This window comes from Carlito syrichta, unplaced genomic scaffold (genome assembly GCF_000164805.1).
Source record: "Carlito syrichta isolate Samal-C Ts95f unplaced genomic scaffold, Tarsius_syrichta-2.0.1 Scaffold302944, whole genome shotgun sequence".
Taxonomy (NCBI): domain Eukaryota; kingdom Metazoa; phylum Chordata; class Mammalia; order Primates; family Tarsiidae; genus Carlito; species Carlito syrichta.
In genome coordinates this window covers 216,947-234,870 of record NW_007247040.1, presented here as the reverse complement: position 1 = coordinate 234,870, position 17,924 = coordinate 216,947, and the positions used below count along the sequence as shown (strand labels likewise).

The following is a 17,924-nucleotide window of genomic DNA, read 5'->3' as shown; positions in this document are numbered from 1 at the left end:
TCAGCCTTCCAAGTAGCCGGAATTACAGGCATGCGCTGCCACGCCCGGCTGATTTTTGGATTTATTGTAGAGATGAGGTCTGGCCGCCCAGGCGGGTCTTGAATCCGCGGGCTCAGGCAATCCACTCACCTCAGCCTCCCAAAGGCGCGGGATTACAGGCTGAGCCACCGAGCCCGGTTCTCAAGTATCTTTTTGTGTATGTGTGTGAGTTGGAGTCTCGCTCTGTTACCCAGACTGCAGTGCAGTGGCCGCTCCCGGCCACCACAGCCTCGACCTGCTGGGCTCCGGCTATCCTTCCACCTCAGCCTTCCAAGTAACTGGAACTACAGGCATGCGCTACCACACCCGGCTAATGTTTTGATTTATTGTAGAGATGAGGTCTTGCCAAGTTGCCCAGGCAGGTCACGAACCCGCAGGCTCAGGCAATTCACTCACCTCGGCCTCCCAAGATGCGGGATTACAGGCTGAGCCACCGAGCCCGGCCCAAGGATCTTCTAAGCAAGCACAGCAGAAACTGTGACTGTTTACAGTAAGCTCTTCATTTTACTTACTTGTAGGAAAAGGAAATTCTTTGTTACAATCCAAATGTAGCTGAGCTTCCAAAGAAAGTGTCTCAAATCTATTTACAAAGAACTCCCAACTCAAAGCAGGAATATCCTGCTTAAGAAAATGCAAGAGTAAGAGCTTGCTCAAAATTGTGGGTCGGTCTTTAACCACAGTATCAAACTGGAAGTCAAGACAAAGACACAGACCCTGAGAAAGAGAGAAAAAAACAAATGAAAGTCAGATACAAACATCTAAGTTACTTCAAAGTCAATATATTAGGCAAAGTCAATGAAACAAGCAAACTCTTCCATCCACACTTACGATGTAGAATGACCCAACTGACATGTTTTTTGATTGGACTTTTTGGTAGGAAAGAAAAATGCAGAAGAGGAACTTCTCTTAACTGTAGAATACCTCTAGAATTTTGATTCCAAAATCTGAACCAAATGTGTATTATTAATTTTCTTTTTTTTTTTCTTCTTTTTTTCCCCGAGTTGGAGTCTTACTGTCGCCCAGACTGGAGTGCAGTGGCCGCTCTCGGCCACCGCAGCCTCGACCTGCTGGGCTCCAGCGAGCCTTTAGCCTCAGCCTTCCAAGTAGCTGGAACTACAGGCGCACGCTACCACGCCCAGCTAATTTTTTTATTTATTGTAGAGATGAGGTCTCGCCAAGTTGCCCAGGCGGGTCTCGAACCCGCGGGCTCAGGCAATCCACTCACCTCAGCCTCCCAAAGTGCTGGGATTACAGACTGAGCCACCGAGCCCAGCTGCTATTAATTTTCTAATGCATTAAGTAATAACTACTTAATCCTAATACCTTAAAATCAATGTGTCTTGTCTTAATGTCTGCAGTTTTCATTAAGAGCAGCATACTTTCAAAACTACATTTTAGAGTACATTTTGGGAGGCCAAGGAAGAAAAATCATTTGAAGCCAGGAGTTCGAGACCAGCCTGGTCAAAATAGCGAGACCTCATTTCTACAAAAAATAAAAATATTGGCCTCGCATGATGACACATTCCTACTCAGCTACTCAGGAGGCTGAGGAGGGAGGATCACCTGAGCCCAGGAATTCAAGGCTGCCGTGAGCAATGATCATGTCATCTCACTCCAGTTTGGGCAACAGAGTGAGACCTTATCTCTCATAATAATAATAGAAATAATAATAATAATAATAATAATAACAAATTTAAAAATAGAAACACAAGAAGTCAGTCTGGGAATTCCCTTTCAGTTCTAAATTTCATGGTTCTAAAAAGTGAGTGGAACAGGGAATGTTAAAAAAAAATCAAAGGTAGAATGGGCTGGGCATCAAGTTCTCTAGTCTGTGAGTTTACCATTCCTCAACTTTTTAATGGAATGAAATTTAAAAATGGAACTTCCCAGAATCCAGACCGTGAGACTGTTTACAAGCTGCCCATCTTATGGTATTCTGGAATAGCAGACTAAGACATGTGACAGACAACTCAATGATTTAGTCGTGCTGACACAGACCATCTGCAGAGCAGATAACACACACCACGCATCACCTGCAATGCTGGCCTCTTTATGGTGTCGAGCAGGAGACCAGCCCTGGTTGCCACTGCTGGGTTGACATCCTCCACAGCTGTCAGGAAGCAGCAGAAGGCATGTGCCAGGGAGTACTTCAGCAGGTGGTTTTTGGTCACCGAGTGAATATCCAGAAATCGACAAATTACAGCCACTTTTTCCACTGCAATGTAGAAGGCAGAGGCCAGAATATAAACATGTGTGTGTGCACTCATACACATTGATTTAGGCGGTCTGAAAACTAAGAACATGAAGAAGAAGTTAACTCTGGGTCCCCCACATGGCTTAGTTTAAATACTAGCAGGAAATTCTAGTGCCACCTTCTTGAGTGTTCCACTGCACCTGTGCAGCAGAGCCTGTTTCTGTTCAGACAGTCCTTTTCTGTCAGGAAGTCTTGATTTAGCTCCGGGTTGTCTTTTGCATCTTCTTGCTGGCCTTTCCCTTTGTCTAACGTTCAGCTACTTTCTCAGCTAGTCAGATGCCTCTGTGGCTGCTCCTGAGGCCACGCCACACAAGACAGGGACAGGGACTGTCCACCAGCCCGGTCTTGGCGGGTTATGATGTGAAATGACAGACCAGACAGACACTTCCTGTGGCCCCAGAGGCCACGCAGTTCTTCCATGATATAAACAGACACTTCCTTGATAGATTTCTAATGATTCTACAAATCTATGTTAAACTTTTCCAGTCATTTTTAAGGCACAGCTTTATAAAAAGTTGTCATAGCTAGTGAAGCAATATAGTACAATGTGAATTAAGATGTTTCAGTACTTTGCTTAAGCTGTTCAGCAGCCTAGAATAGTCTTTCTACTCTTTTTTGCTTATTAAGGACATTAGAGAATATGCTTAAAGAATATGCTGCTGAAATTCTACCTGTTCTGTAAAATCCTTTCTGACGTCCTAGAGTGGCCATGAACTCCTGTTAAAATCCTGCTAATTTACATACTATTAATTTACTTATGGTATTCGAGCGTTCATATATAGCTATATGACCTATTTTCTTTTGTGGCTTTGAATTATATTTATGCTTTCTAAGATTTGTTAATTTTCTACATGTTTGTATTTGGTATCCTCAATTAAATTTGGAGCCTCTGAGAGCAGAAACCTGCTCTTATATTTCTTTTCATTGCTCCCATGGCAATACAAATTCTAGTGCATAGAGATTTATTCAATAAATTAACTGATTCACTTATTTCAAAAATATATATTATAGCCTGGGCACAGAGGCTCATGCCTGTACTCCCAGCACTTCGGGAGGCCAAGGCAAGAGGATTGCCTGAGCCCAGAAGTTCAACATGGCAAGACCTTGTCTCTACAATAAATCAAAAAATTGGCCAGGCATGGTGGCCTGTGCATGTGGTTCCAGTTACTGGGGATGCTAAAACAGAAGGATTGCCTGATCCATAGGAGGGCAAGGCCGCGGTAACCATTATCATGATAGATAGATAGATAGACAGATAGGTAGACAGGTAGATATAGATATAAATACAGAGACATATATATGGCCAAAAAATGTATACTCATTTTAAGTATGACGTTCACACAAAAGATGGCATTAATCAAATGAATGCCAGAATCACCATGCAACAGGCAGGACAGTCAAAGAAAATGGTGGAAGCATGGTTGAGCTAATGTCATACCACACCTTGCTATCATAATTTAATTCAACTTCCAAAAATAATGCATAGATAACATCGCTTAAAATGTGTATACATAGGCCGGTGCAATGGCTCAAGCCTGTAATCCCAGTACCTTGGGAGGCCAAGGTGAGAGGATTGCCTGAGATCAGGGTTTCGAAACTAGCCTGGGCAACTTGGTGAGATCTCGTCTCTACCATAAATCAAAAAACAAGTCGGGCATAGTAGCGCACACTTGCAGTTTCAACTACTTGGAAGGCTGAGACAGAAGGATGGCCTGAGCCTCGCAGGTCGAGGCTGCAGTGGCGGTGAGCATGCCACTGTACTCCAGCCTGGGCGACAGAGTGAGACTCCAACGCGAAAAAAAAAACCAAACATGCGGTCACTTTTTGGCATTCCCTGAGTCCTCTGCCCTGCAAGGCCTTCACACACAGGCCTAGACATATCGTTAAGAAACTATCTGAGGAACCTGGGAGGAGATGGAAGCAAATGGAAGGAAGAGTCATTCATAATTTTTGACTTCAAGGTCAAACTGACTGAAGAGATAAGGCGGGTATGACTGCACGAAATATAACCGCAAAAGTTAAGCATGCCTCTAATGAAGCACAAACAAAATGTCAGGGGAAACCAAAGGATCAAGAAACCACCTTCTGCTGAGGGGACGTAGGATGCGGAACTCAGAGGTGGCATCTGAAGGTGGGCCACACGGAGGTGGTGTCTGAGAAAAGCCTTGCAGGGCAGAGGACTTCGGGTGGGGAGCACAGAAAGCCCAGCATGTGGAGGGAGGGAGGCAGGGAGCAATGGGAGCCTGGCAGTGGCCGGGCAGACAGAGGAGCAGGAAGAGGCTGCCCGTGTGAGGGTCTGAACTTTATTCTCCGGGCACTGAAAGCCCTTCAGACTTTCCAAGTTGGAAAGTCACAGTCAGATAGATCTGGGCTTAAGAAGATTAATCTGGCAACAATTTAGTCCTTAAATTGGAATGAAAGCACAAATAAATACTTACCTGGCTTACCCGTATTTAAATACCTCCGAAGTGTTGCTAACACCCTGTGGATTTTCGCTGCCATGTAGAAAACGTTGCTCGAATTCCCTACAACATCATGTATTATCATATGCATAATAGCCCCTGGCATGCATGTGGGCCTTAAAAAGCAAGAATTCTTTCAAATGGCCAGATGTCGGGGAACTGAACTCCAAGGTGTAACAGTTAACTCATCTGATGGAACTTCCAAATTGTGCCAAACTTTCAAGACGTGAAAGTATACAGAACTGTTCTAGTAAACCGCACGATGGTGCACCGACTCTGATTTCTCCCCCGAGAAGAAGACTGCCAGCGGGTGATAGTGAGCCAGCAGAGGCAAGGCTAAGGGAACATGCCCGGGTTCCTTCCTTACCTCATGACTCCGGGAACTTGCTGTGCTACTCTCTAGGAAACCACGAGGAAAACTGCTCCAGACTTGGCTCCTGAAGCCCCAATGGTAGGGGTACACTGCAGAGATTCTCAACGCTCTCACTGAACATTCAGATTCGAGACTCACCCCTGCCCTCACTGAGACTCTGATTCTGTAGGTTTAAGATGTGGCCTGATGGTCTTCATTTGAACAAGGCTCTCCCAGTAACTCCGATGCAGGTAAACTGATAGGTTGAGCACACATTTATCATCCGAGCTGAGACTCGTTTGAGTGTCAACAAGGGTGCAGTCAATGACTGCATGTGGACAGTGGCATAAGCCAGATCTGTCCTAGGTGAGACTGGACAGCAGCATAAGCTGGTCATTTGCCCCACTGAATGACCCTCTACAAAATACTGTCACTTCAGAGAGGAAGCTCAGTTAAAGAGAACCACCAAAGACGACCAGCAAGCAGGGGAATGCCCTTTGACAGGACAGGAAGAGAAAGGACAGCCGCAAATAGATGTCACAACTAGATACCTGGTTCACCTTGTGACCCCGGGAGGATTGAAAGCTAACCCAGAGGTACCTGCTTCAAACCTCATCTTCCAGTCCTTGCTGTTGAAATTGCCGTTTATGATTGTCCAGAAGATGTCAGCACCATGAGGAAGTGACAGAGCGTGGAGGAGGAGAGGAACTGCCAGCGAAGACAGCTGTGAGAACTCAGACTTCACGACTCTCCACAGGCTGGGATCAAAGGAGAAGCAAAGTGGTCACGGACATCACAGGCTTCCAGAAGAAAAGTTCTGTTCTCCTAACCTGCAGTACGTGTAGCCAACAGGTGCCAGTAGGGGTGCTTTTGGTGAAAGTACACGCGTCCACCAGGTGATAATCCTCTGACAAATGTTTCCTGTGCTCTGCCCCATTCATTTTTTAAAAATGCTTTTATGTGACACCATAGAGAAACATTTTCCACTCATTACATTCACTCAAAATTTTTAAGTTTCAAAATATAAATTCAGCTATATAAATTAACAATGACTTAAATAATGTACAAAGTTTATATTAGGTATATTAAGATAATGGGGTGATAGATGACTTTTAGTTTTTCTTACAGTGAACATCCCAGAAGTTCTGTTGACTTTGCCTGCCCTTATTATGGCAAAGAAGAACGCTCATCTACTAGTAACAGCCTCTCCAAGAACTGGCAGGATGTCAGTCAAGCTACCCCACCTTCCTGATCACAGGCGTGGACATAAGACATAGCTGACCAAAGAACTTCGGTACCCAGATGGAGCGACTAGCTAGTAGGCATATGACTCCAGCCTGGGAAGTCGGAGCCCTTTCTTCAAGGACTCATGTGGAGTCTCGGAGAGACAGGGTCTCTCTCCTTCTGAAATCTCAGAAGTGAAGGGTAGTGTCGGCCTGGGACTGTCAGTGACCCTCTTTCCTACCTCGCAGGGGCAGCCTGCACTTAACCAAGAAGCCAACACCATGTTCCACCTAAGAAGCCAAGACAGTACTGGGCTAAGAGGTGGGGAGGGAGGGAGAAAAAGCAGAGGGTTCCCTGATAAAATCTGGCCATTTAGCAAGTTTAAACTAGGTTCCTATCAAGTTCTACCAGGATAATTCTGAATATGAAGTATTTTAGTAATGATATATTACTGATTTTAATTTTTTTATTCAGCTGAAGTATGCCTTTTGTTTGGTTTTATCATTTTGTTTTGCTTTCTATTTGGCTCCAGAGTTAATATCACATCAAAACTATTTGTGACTTTCAAAACTCATAATGCGCCACCAAGAGGTGGGAAGAGGAGGGCTTAACATATCCACTCGAGAGCGGTGCTACTGACATACAAGTCACTAGAGTCGGTTGGTTCCCAGAAGACATACCAGAGCTGCAGAATGAAAAGGAGCAGTTTTCAAACACCATATGCTTAATCTGAGTAGTGTAAGTCAGAAAAATATGGATGAAACCCAACCCTGCCATCAATTAGCTGTGTAACCATGTGCAAATTTCTCAACTCCCCTGAATTTGCGTTTCCTCCAGAAGTGGGTTGCATTAAATGAGATGGTACAGAGTGCTTGGTACATAGTAGGGATTCAAAAACCTTGACCATAGCCGGGCATGGTAGTGCACGCCTGTAGTTTCAGCTACTTGGAAGGCTGAGGCGGAAGGATCGCCGGAGCCCAGCAGGTCGAGGCTGCGGTGGCTGGGAGCGGCCACTGCACTCCAGTCTGGGTGACTGAGAGAGACCCCAACTCAAAAAAAAAAACCAAAAAAAAACAACAACCAAAACCTTGACCTACTATTATTGTCGTGAAGATGAAAATGACAATGCTATCAGCATAACAGCAAGCCCTATGAAGACTGCAAAGAAAAAAGAAGGCATAATATGTGCCTTCGTGGAGTTTTCTTTTTAGTTGAAGGGGGCAAGCCACACGCAGCACTGCCAGGAAACCCTCTCCGTGACAAAAACCCTGGGCCTGTCCAGTATGGCTTTCCCAGTTCTCTAAGGCAGTCTTGTTTGAAAAGGGGAAGAATATCCGCACAGATCCCTTCTTTGTCCATCACGGCTTTTGAGTCAAGGTGGTACTTTAAGGAGAAAATTCGGTACTATAAGGAGAAAACCTGGTTATATACCCCAAAGTCTTAGCTGGTAGGCCCATGGCACTAGCAATACATTCAGCATGCATACATTTTGGGCGCAAGGTTGTTTTAACAACAACAACAACAAAAATGCCCACTTCGCATTCCCGTGCTGAATCGCCAGTGCATCTGCCGACGCCTGACTCTGCTCCTTCACTGCTTTTGTGCAGACTTTCTGCTTGTCTCCTCCTTCACACTGTTCCTTCCAGACCAGGCAGCCTCGTCTGCCTTCCACTGACTCCTTTCCCTCACTGCACCTGTAGAATCCGTGTTTTATTATGAAGAAACTTCTGTGGCTCCTCCACCTTTCCCACAGTATGCTTCTGTGGTGGGTCCGTGTTCCCCCAGTACTCATGTCCACCGGGAACCTCAAAATGTGATCTTGTTTGGAAACAGTCTTTGGAGATGTAACTAGCTAAGAGGAGTCCATACTGGAAGAAAGTGGCTGATTATAAACATAACGACTAATGCCCTTACAAGAGGAGGAGAGGACACACAGAGACACACGGGAAAGAGGGCCACGCGGCAGAGGCAGAAATCAGAAACCAAGGAGTGCCTGCAACCACCAGAGTCCAGAGATTCAAGGGAGTCTCCAGGGGGAGCCTGGCCCTGCTGACCCTGGATTTCTGGCTTCTAGCCTCCAGAACTGTGACAGAATAAGCTGACACCATCTGCGGCCGCTCAGGTTGCAGCAGTTTGTTACAGCAGCCTCGGAAACTGCAGCTGTCTCACTTGGCTGAGACTCGACACTGTCCAGATGACGGTTTCCCCCCAATGCTCTCAGTGGGTCCAGCTGCCTTATTGGGCCTCCCCTGCCGAACTCTCTCTTCAGAAACCTGTGGCATGGGCGAGTGGGCCCTCTGCCCGGTGCTTGGTGAATGGTACACCCGGCTGTCTGGCTCCTCACCCCAGCCTCTGCCGATGTCCCTGAGAATCAAGCCCCGGTCTCAGCAGCTTCCACTGCCTCATTCGTGTGCCTCTGTCCTTACTCCGGCGAACGAGCCCCGGCCTCCTCGCTCGAAGACGGAGAGCTCAGCTGCTCCTCGGCCTTGCCCGGGACTCCTCGGACCCCTTCGCTGTGTTCTTCTGCCAAATGTCCATGCTTCCAGCTTCCTCTGCCTCCCATCTTCCCCCGGATCTCAGAGCCAACTGCTTCGTCACTCTGACTCTCCTCATCCCTCTAGCCTTCCACCACAACCAAATTACTCATCCCCAGTCCCAAATAAACCCATCCGCCCCCAGGCCCGAGCACTGGGAAAAAAAGAAACCCAGACTCCTACTAAGTTGGTCCACTGCAAGCTGGTGCTGGCTAACTCCAGCTGGGCACGGGAGCTGGCCATTCTGTGGTAACGTCTCGTTAACTCCCTACTGCTTTCCTCACACTCCTTCTCATGTTCCGGAAGCTCCCAGCCTACTCTCTAGCATTCCCTACTCTGAACCCCCCGAACACTTTCTCTTTTCCTCAAAATGTATCTCTTTCGAAGGAAAGAGCGGTCCCGCTCCCCCGACTCCTTGTTCCACATTGCACATTCTCTTGCCCGCCAGAACCTGACTCCACTAACTCTTCCCTTTCTCTGGCTCCTTCCCATGGGCTACAAATATGTTCACGTTTTTGTTACCCCGAAAACCCTTGATGCCCAGCTCCTTTCCCCTCTAGGTAACTTTCTGGAAGGAAGTCCTGGTGCATCTTTGCTGTTCTCTAAGCCCCCGCAGCACGCTCCTTGCACGCCCCCACATGAGGACGGTTGACACGCGTCTTTCTTTTCTTCAGACTCATTCTACCACCGCACAGTTCTGCCTCTGTCTTAAGACCTTCCTCGGATTTCCGAACTTCATTAAATAAAGTCGCTGTCTTCAGAGCCCTTGGCACTTGGGCCTGGGCCTGCTTCTCCAGCCTCATGTCCCATCGCCCCCCGAAAGTACATCTTCCAGCAAAATAGGAAGTCTCGGCGCCGCCTAAGTATGCGCTGCCCGTTTCCCACCCCTTCCTTCCAGCTCTGCCATCTGCTTGCTCGTGACAGTCCCACGCCCCACAACATGCCCTCCTGATCTCAGCCCTCCACCTATCCAAAGTCTCCCCTTGTTCCACCGCCCATCCAGATGGGGGCTGCTCCTGAGCCTTGCGTCATCCAGAAATGCCTCCTCTCCCCTCTGAACTGTCCAAGGCATGGATCACACTCCCTTGGACTGACGGGACAGTAGCACGAGTCTTAGTTCGTCCAGGACTGTCCAGGAGTTGTACTCGTTGTTGTGGGCTATTTTGAAGACCACCCCTCTTCACTCTCAAACACAGACCAATTTGAACGATAAATTATGCAGCCACCTTCTCTCTATTTAGTGTTCACCCCTTCCAAACCAGGCTGCCAATCCCCTAAGCACCTGGAACAATAATGTGTACGTAAGCCCTCATAAAATTTGTTGCCTCAGTGAATAAACAAGTAAACAACATGAATAAAGACAGACAGAACCTCAGTTTGGTTTTTACCCCAAGTTCACCTGAATCAATCTTTTCTTTATATATCAACTCACGCTCTTACGTACAAAATAAGGACGATATTTTCTGATTTACCTCCAGGAAGACCGCAAGAGTTGTTTCAAAGTCTTCAGGAAGAAACACGTTAGGGTAAAGCCCTTTGTGCTTGGGTCCAAACCTACTTCTCCAGCCTCATTTCCTGTTACTGCCTTCAAGCCACACCTTCCGGCAAAGTAGAAAAGGAGGCTGCAGAAGTATGAAGGCCCAGGAAGAAAATCTTGGGTCATGCTGTCCTGCTACTCTCAAAATGCCTTGGCCGTCTCCAAAAATATAATGATTAGGTAATATGTGAAGATATTTAAGACATCTACTAGCAGTTCTATTTTAAGAAAGAAAATGGGCTAGTCTTTACTTATTTGCACTAGACAAATATTAACTTATTGTCTGTTGGCACTTTTCTTTATTTTCTATATTCTTAAACCATCCAACAAGTGTGAAGCATGAAATAATTTCTACTTTACCTTCTTCATTTCTACAATGTCTGACACATGAAGATTGCTATTCCTTGTATTCACATACTGAAAAAAATTAGACTAAATGAGAAATGAAGGTAGTTCCTATAGGCAATCAGGCTGTCCTAAGAAAAATAACCTAGCTGGGGTCGGTGGCTCAGCCTGTAATCCCGGGCTTTGGGAGGCTGAGGTGAGTGGATTGCCTGAGCCCGCGGGTTCGAGACCTGCCTGGGCAACTTGGCGAGACCTCATCTCTACAATAGATCAACAATTAGCCGGGCATGGTAGCGCGCACCTGTAGTTCCAGCTACTTGGAAGGCTGAGGCGGAAGGATCGCCGGAGCCCAGCAGGAGAGGCTGCAGTGGCCGGGAGTGGCCACTGCACTCTAGTCTGGGTGACAGAGTGAGACTCCAACTCAAAAAAAAAAAAAGAAAAAGAACCTAAATGACCTAGTAAATCTTTTTCTAACTTTTATTTTCACAACTAAAGCCTAAAAATACAAACAAAACAAACCATTAGGTAGACATACCTTGCAATCAACATATGATCCTGAATGTAGGCTAAAAACTGAGGATGATCTTTTCTAGCGATGTATAAACACTCTCCATGCAGACAGAGAATCTTCAGGCAATTGAGCATATTAAAAAGAATGTCTGGCTCTTCAAACTTAGCCATTTCCTATGCAAAAAATCACATGGTTACTGAGTTATTCAAGACAGTAATGCTATCAAATCAAATAGTCAAAGATTTTGAAAATATACCTGGAAAATGGTATATATTAGTCTCAATGTTACTGGAAGCTGCTGGTAGCAGAATTTTCTTTCAGTATCATTCTTTATTGCTGTGAAGAAATAATCACACAAGGTTAGGCTAACTCTTCTCTTCCCCCATCATCAATGGATCAAGATCACAAAGCCCAGGAGGTTAAAAAATAGATACAGAATGTATTTAACAGTGTTTGTGTACTGTTTTTGTTTGCCCTCATAATGAGCATATATCTATCCTTTTTGTGATGGCAGTGCTGCAAATCTTCAATGAAGGATTTTGCCCTGTGTGGTCCATTCTGTATCCAAAATCTTTGGCTTCCTAGAGATTCCCCAGCCCACCCCTGTGCTCTCCTGGGCTGCCAGTTCTACTGCTCCCTTCAGGGTTGCCTTCCTAATTGAAAGAGAGGTGGTCACATTGTGTTAGCTTCTAAGAAGGGGTGTATCCCATGGACTCTTGCAAATGGTGGGTGTTTTAAGGAAGTTGAGCATATTCAGATGCGAAAAATACTCATGGCTTCATCTTCTTGGGAGCATCTATAAAGCCTCTGCCCTCATAATAGGACTGCAGTATTTTATGTATGGGCATGCTAAAGAAAATAATTCACATGTTAACCAGATCAGAAACCAGTGTAAAATGTGTCAAAATCCCCATTATACATTTTGGCAATTCCAAAGATTAGGGACCATAGCAGTCAAACCCTCCAGGTCTATAGACTAAACGACTCACCAGGAATCTTCCACTCAAATATGTTTGAAGTACCTGTTATTATTGGGAGTGGACTTTGCTTTTTTATTTTTTTTGAGTTGGAGTCTCACTCTGTCGCCCAGACTGGAGTGCAGTGGCCGCTCCCGGCCACCGCAGCCTCGACCTGCTCCGGGGATCCTTCCGTCTCAGCCTTCCGAGTAGCCAGAATTACAGGTGCGCACTACCACGCCCGGCTGATTTTTTGATTTATTGTAGAGATAAGCTCTCGCTGCCCAGGTGGGTCTCGAACCCACGGGCTCAGGCAATCCACTCATCTCAGTCTCCCAAAGGCGCGGGATTACAGGCTGAGCCACCGAGCCCGGCTTGCTTTTTTTTTACAGCAAGGTCTCCCTCTGTTACCCAGGCTGGAGTATAGTGGTGCAACTGCTATAAGAAACAGGGATCCAGGCCTCAAAATGCGGAAAAAGGAAATACTCTAGAAGAAAGGGAAATCCTTGAACCGGTGTCAGCGGAGCACCTTAATCCTAGGACGAAGGCACCGCTGGTCACTGCCTGAAGGCCCTCAGAGCAGACGCAAGGTCAAGACTCTGAGCATCAGGGAACCCTAGTCCTGGAAGAAAAAGGAGAGGGGCTCCCCTGAGGGAAAAGTGACGACCACACCACGCAAGGAGAGGAGAGCCAGAACAGGAAAACAGGCTGAAGCCAGCCAGGGGCTGATGGAGTATTGAGGGGGGGAAGAATAGAAGAAATGTTCAGATAAGTGGAGTCTGTAACAATTCAGCAAGGAAAAGAGTGATGTGTGAGAGGAAATTGCTTAACTTTAGCCATTTTTCAAATAAAATTTGACATATAAATGAAAGTGGCAGTTAATTAATTTGTGTGCTACCTTAGGTTTAAAAACTGCATTTGCATAGAAAGGATACAGGTTATTGGATGGTAAGTGAAGTCCTAGAGTCCCTGAAGCTTAGAGGCCTGACAGAAACACAGCTGTTTAGCTGCTACAGCACCCAAAACAAGGCAATTAATTCTAAGGAAAACAGAAGACCTGGGATCTAGTCCCAACCCTGTCCCTAACTAGTTGTGCAATATTTGGACTTCCGGTTCCCAGAACCCCACCCCAGGGATACCCGGACTCGAGGGTGGGGAATGGAGTTCATTTATTTTGTGTCTCAGCTTCTCAGATGACTTTGATGTCTGTTAAAGCTCTGGAATTGTGAATACAAAGCATAAAGTGGGAATGAGCAGCTCAAGCTACACGGCCAAGAGCAAGTCATTTAACCCGGCCTGGATTTATTTTTCTCATCTGCAAAGTGACAGGGCCGAACTGGATTTGCAGGTTTCAAACTCCTTTTCTGCAGAATACCTTCTTTATAGAAAATCTTAGTTAGAACTCCAACATGTGAACTAGAGAAACCCCGCTCTGGTCTGAGTAAGGCATCCCATGAAACAGTCCCCTAATAATGTCTGCTGCGCACCAAAGGGATCATGTCAAGCCCGTTTCGCACTCTGGAGCAGCTTCCTCGCGGCCACCTACTCTAACAGTCTGGGTCATGGAAGCAGGAAGGCAACGCAGATCTTGCACCAATCTCAAGAGTGCCACCCTCCGGATAAGGCTTCCCCAGAGGCCCCCAGGGTCACATCCTGAATTCCCTAAAGGGCCTCGGAGTGTGAGGAACTAGAGAATGATTCTGGAGCCTGCCTGCCATCTTGCTGTCCTCCAGTGCCCACTCAGAGCCCCTTAAGCAAATTAGAATGAGGTCTTCCTCCCTCCCAGCCGGAAGCCGTGCAAACCAGCCTCTGAGGACAACCTGCACAGCCACCACGGTGTGCCTGTTCTGGGGCCTGGCCAAGCCCCCGGGAAGCAGAAGCATCAGAGGGCAAGTCTGTTGCTTCCATCTGAAAACTCCCGCTTTGGCCAAACGCCTAGGGGCCACCCAGCCTCGATCCACGAGAACACCATGCATTTTAAGTAGGAAGGTGACGAGGTTTCGCCGATGACAAGCAGCCGCTGCCAGAAAGATGTTCAGCAAACTGTTGTTCTATGGGAACCACGATGGATCTGTTCACTTCATCCCCTCTGGTGGGAAATGGTTCCCCCACACGCGTCTATACTAAGGAAGCCACTCCTGAATTTGCCCAAGTTACAACTAACCCAAGAAAACCATGGATACAAGCATCAGGCCCTGTGCACACAGCCCACTCCCAGGTGGTCAGAGTGCACCTACCAGTTGGTTCCACGGGCTCAGGGCGATTGCCTGGGTTCTCCCCATGCTTGGTGGCAGGATTCTCCTCCTCCTCTCCTTCAGGGCCTATAATAAACTCTGGTCTGGAAGAAAGGAGGCTATCCTCAAGGCTGTCTGTGGACTCCTAAAAAAAACAGGACAAGCAGGCAGATGAGCAGCCCTGGAGGGGTGTAAGGAACAGTTTGGCTCAGCTCAGCAAAGCTGGACTGTACAGCCTGTGGCTGAAAAATTGTTTTCACTTGAAATGAACATGGCACAATATCAAAAACATTGTCAATTCATCCAAGGAGTACTTTCTCACCTTTGTGTTAATCCCTGAGATCAGTGTCTCACTCACCAAGTCACTCTCAGTCATGCATGTTTTGTTCAATAACAGTTTAATTAGGAGGAAATAGTAAAGTGTTCCCGGAGATAGACTAAGAGGCAAAATACTGGTTGTCTAGGAATGTCAAATTTTCAGGAGCAAGAAATTGCTGTAACGGGTGAGTTAAAGAGAGCAAGGTATGGCGACCCAAGTGTCTATCAATATATATGGAGAAATGATCAAAAATACATATTTTATGATATTTTTTGTTATCTAACTTTATAATATAACCTTGTGATAAAAGTTCTTTCAGGAATACCAGGAATGCTTTGTATCTGTGAAACTATGTGAATGCAGGAGCCAAAACCCTGACTCGAGGCCCATCATATAGTTCAGCAGTGTGGCTCCATCCATAACCCTCTCCGGGAGCTTGGGTTGGCAGAAACAACGGGAACATTTTCTTTTCTTTTTTTCTGAGCAGGAGTCTCACTCTGTCGCCCAGGCTGGAATGCAGTGGCACGCTCACGGCCACCCCAGTGTTGACCTACTGGGCTCTGGCAATCTGTCTGCCTCAGCCTTCCAAGTAACTGGAACTACAGGCATGCGCTACCACGCCCGGGTAATTTTTTTGATTTCTTGTAGAGTCAAGGTCTCGCCAAGTTGCCTGGGCTGGTCTGAAACCCACGGGCAAAGGCAATCCACTCACCTCGGCCACCCAGAGTGCTGGATGACAGGTTGAGCCACCGAGCCAGGCCGGGAACGCTTTCTTTAAGCACAGCCTCACGCGTAGCCCGGCGTGGCACATAAGACAATACTGGAGGAAGACCCCCGGCACCAGCTACTGGCCTTCATTCCTGCTGCACCTGGGACACCTCGCTGCTTCCCCTGCTTACCACCAGATGGCTCTCTTCCTTGGGAGCCAGCCTCTCCAGGAGTTCACAAGCAAGCTGATAGCAGAGAATACTGGATTGACATAAGTTACACTCGGTTGCTTTTTCCGTCTTCTGGCAGGTGTGAGAGCCTCCCCAGGGGGCTTGGAAGACATTATTTATAATAGAAATAATGTCCTTTGACAAGTTGTGCTCTAAACCCATCGTGATTCCATCATCTTGTAACTCCATCTGAAAGACACCAAAAAAAAAAAAAAAGACAAAAAAAAAAAAAGAAGAAGGAGGAGGAGTTTGGTCCTTTGGTCCAATATTCCATTGGCACACTACTTGGGGATAATTTTCACTAACTGACAGCAGTATTAAATACTTTAAAGACAATAGTGGCTTCAAGACCTTGAATATACATTGTTTGCAACCGATTCTTCTAAAAAAGAATATAAACACAAAACAAAGCAATGAGAATTATTTTTTAAATCATGCAGGACATTTAAAAGAGAGTTGTTTTTTAAACTCATCACTTGATAAGATTTTACACACTTTAAAAATGCTACTCCTGCCAGGCACAGTGGCTCATGCCAGTAATTCCAGCACTTTGGGAGGCGAAGGCAAGAGGATTGCCTGAGCCCAGGGGTTTGAGACCAGCCTGGGTAACTTGGCAAAACATCATCTTTAAACAAAGCAAGAAAAACTAGCCAGGCGTGGTGGCGTACGCCTGTAGTTCCAGCTACTTGGAAGGCTGAGGTGGAATAATTACCTGAGCCCAGCAGGTCAAGGCTGCGGTGGCTGTGAGAGTGCCACTGCACTCCAGCTTGGGCAACAGAGTGCAACTATAATAAAAATAAAAATAAAAATGCCTAGATCCTCACCTAGTGTCTGGATATTGGTATCTAAATACCATTATCTGCTAAAATAAACCAGAGCTCCTTTTAGAAATGTCTGATTCCAGGGATAGGGCTAAGAAAATATAAGATGAGCCTGGAATATCTTATGCCAGAAATTAAGGAAGTCCTCAAAAGATGATGTGGACATGTCAAAAGAACAAAGGAGCCAGCTTGAAGGGACTCCCATTGGTCAAATATGGAACCATTTGTGCATCAAAATAATCCAAGTAACAGATTATAGTCCATGGAATAAAGTAAAACCTCATGGGTGCATGCAGAGATAAGTAGGTAAATAAATAAAAACATAAATGGGAGAGAAGGGAAAACTGCTCAATCAGTAGAGTACCAGCTAATAAATTTACAAGAAATGACAGAATTAGAAAATTATCATTTGGTAATATCATGGTAATAATTGATTCAGGCATGACTCATCCATCTAATGCAAATACTAATAAATAAAATAAACAGGAAATCTCATAGTCTTAAAGTATTACCCCACAAATTACTTATTAAATACAAAAGGAAAAATTGTGACTTTATAGTAGAGAAACCTGGCAGAAATCAACTTAACCAAGTGGCCAAATTTGCCATCTCCAGTAATAGGACATTATTGTATTCTGTGGCTCCTGATATGATGCACTATAAACATTAACATTATATCTGCAGTCTTCCTGCCAAAATGCATGAGCCAAACTAATTCATAAGGGAATGTCAGACAAACTCAAACTCAGGGACATTCTACAAAATAATTGGGCTATACTCTTCAAAAACATCAATGGCCTAAAAGATAAGCAAAGACTGAGGAACTGTCCTAAATTAAAGCAGACAAAGGAGACAGTCCATATAATTGCACTGAGTGCTCCAAGACGTTTTCTGGGTCAAAAGCAGCTTTTTTCCTTCTTGCTATAAAGGTAATATTATTATTATACAAACTTAAAAAGGAATAATTTCTATAAGTTAGAAAACAGCATTATAGCAATATTAGTATCCTAATTTTGATAACTGTACTGTGATTATGTAAGAGAATGTCCTTATTTCTTAGAAAATACACTCTGTAGTACTTAAGCACAAAAAGATATCATGTTTGCAACTTTTTCTCAAATTATTCGTTAAAAAATTCATGCATACACATACAGAGAAAGAGAGAGAGAGAGAGGGAGAGAGAGAGAGAGAGAAAGTGCATGTGTTAAATGTTCTCATCTAGAGAACTAGGGGGAGAAGTATTCGGAAGATCTTTGTACTACTCTTGCAAATTTTCTACAAACTTGAAATTATCTTAAAATAAGATGTTAAGAAATAGTCTCAGCCGGGCTCGGTGGCTCAGCCTACAATCCCGCACCTTTAGGAGGCTGAGGTGAGTGGATTGCCTGAGCCTGCGGG

At 45.5% G+C, this 17,924-nt stretch overlaps 1 protein-coding gene across 1 annotated transcript in view; it reads right to left on the bottom strand.

The window, feature by feature from the left end:
- UNC79 (unc-79 homolog, NALCN channel complex subunit) overlaps positions 1–17,924 on the bottom strand; it is a gene marked incomplete at its 3' end in the record, with an annotated part of 165,707 nt that overhangs the window by 49,701 nt on the left and 98,082 nt on the right. Inside the window, exons 18-24 of the mRNA XM_021711940.1 lie at positions 15,667–15,894; positions 14,452–14,593; positions 11,515–11,594; positions 11,283–11,431; positions 5,708–5,865; positions 2,073–2,254; positions 552–753 (exon numbers count right to left, since the gene is read on the bottom strand). Of these exons, the coding sequence (XP_021567615.1) occupies positions 552–753; positions 2,073–2,254; positions 5,708–5,865; positions 11,283–11,431; positions 11,515–11,594; positions 14,452–14,593; positions 15,667–15,894 (1,141 nt within the window). The remainder of the gene's footprint in view (positions 1–551; positions 754–2,072; positions 2,255–5,707; positions 5,866–11,282; positions 11,432–11,514; positions 11,595–14,451; positions 14,594–15,666; positions 15,895–17,924) is intronic.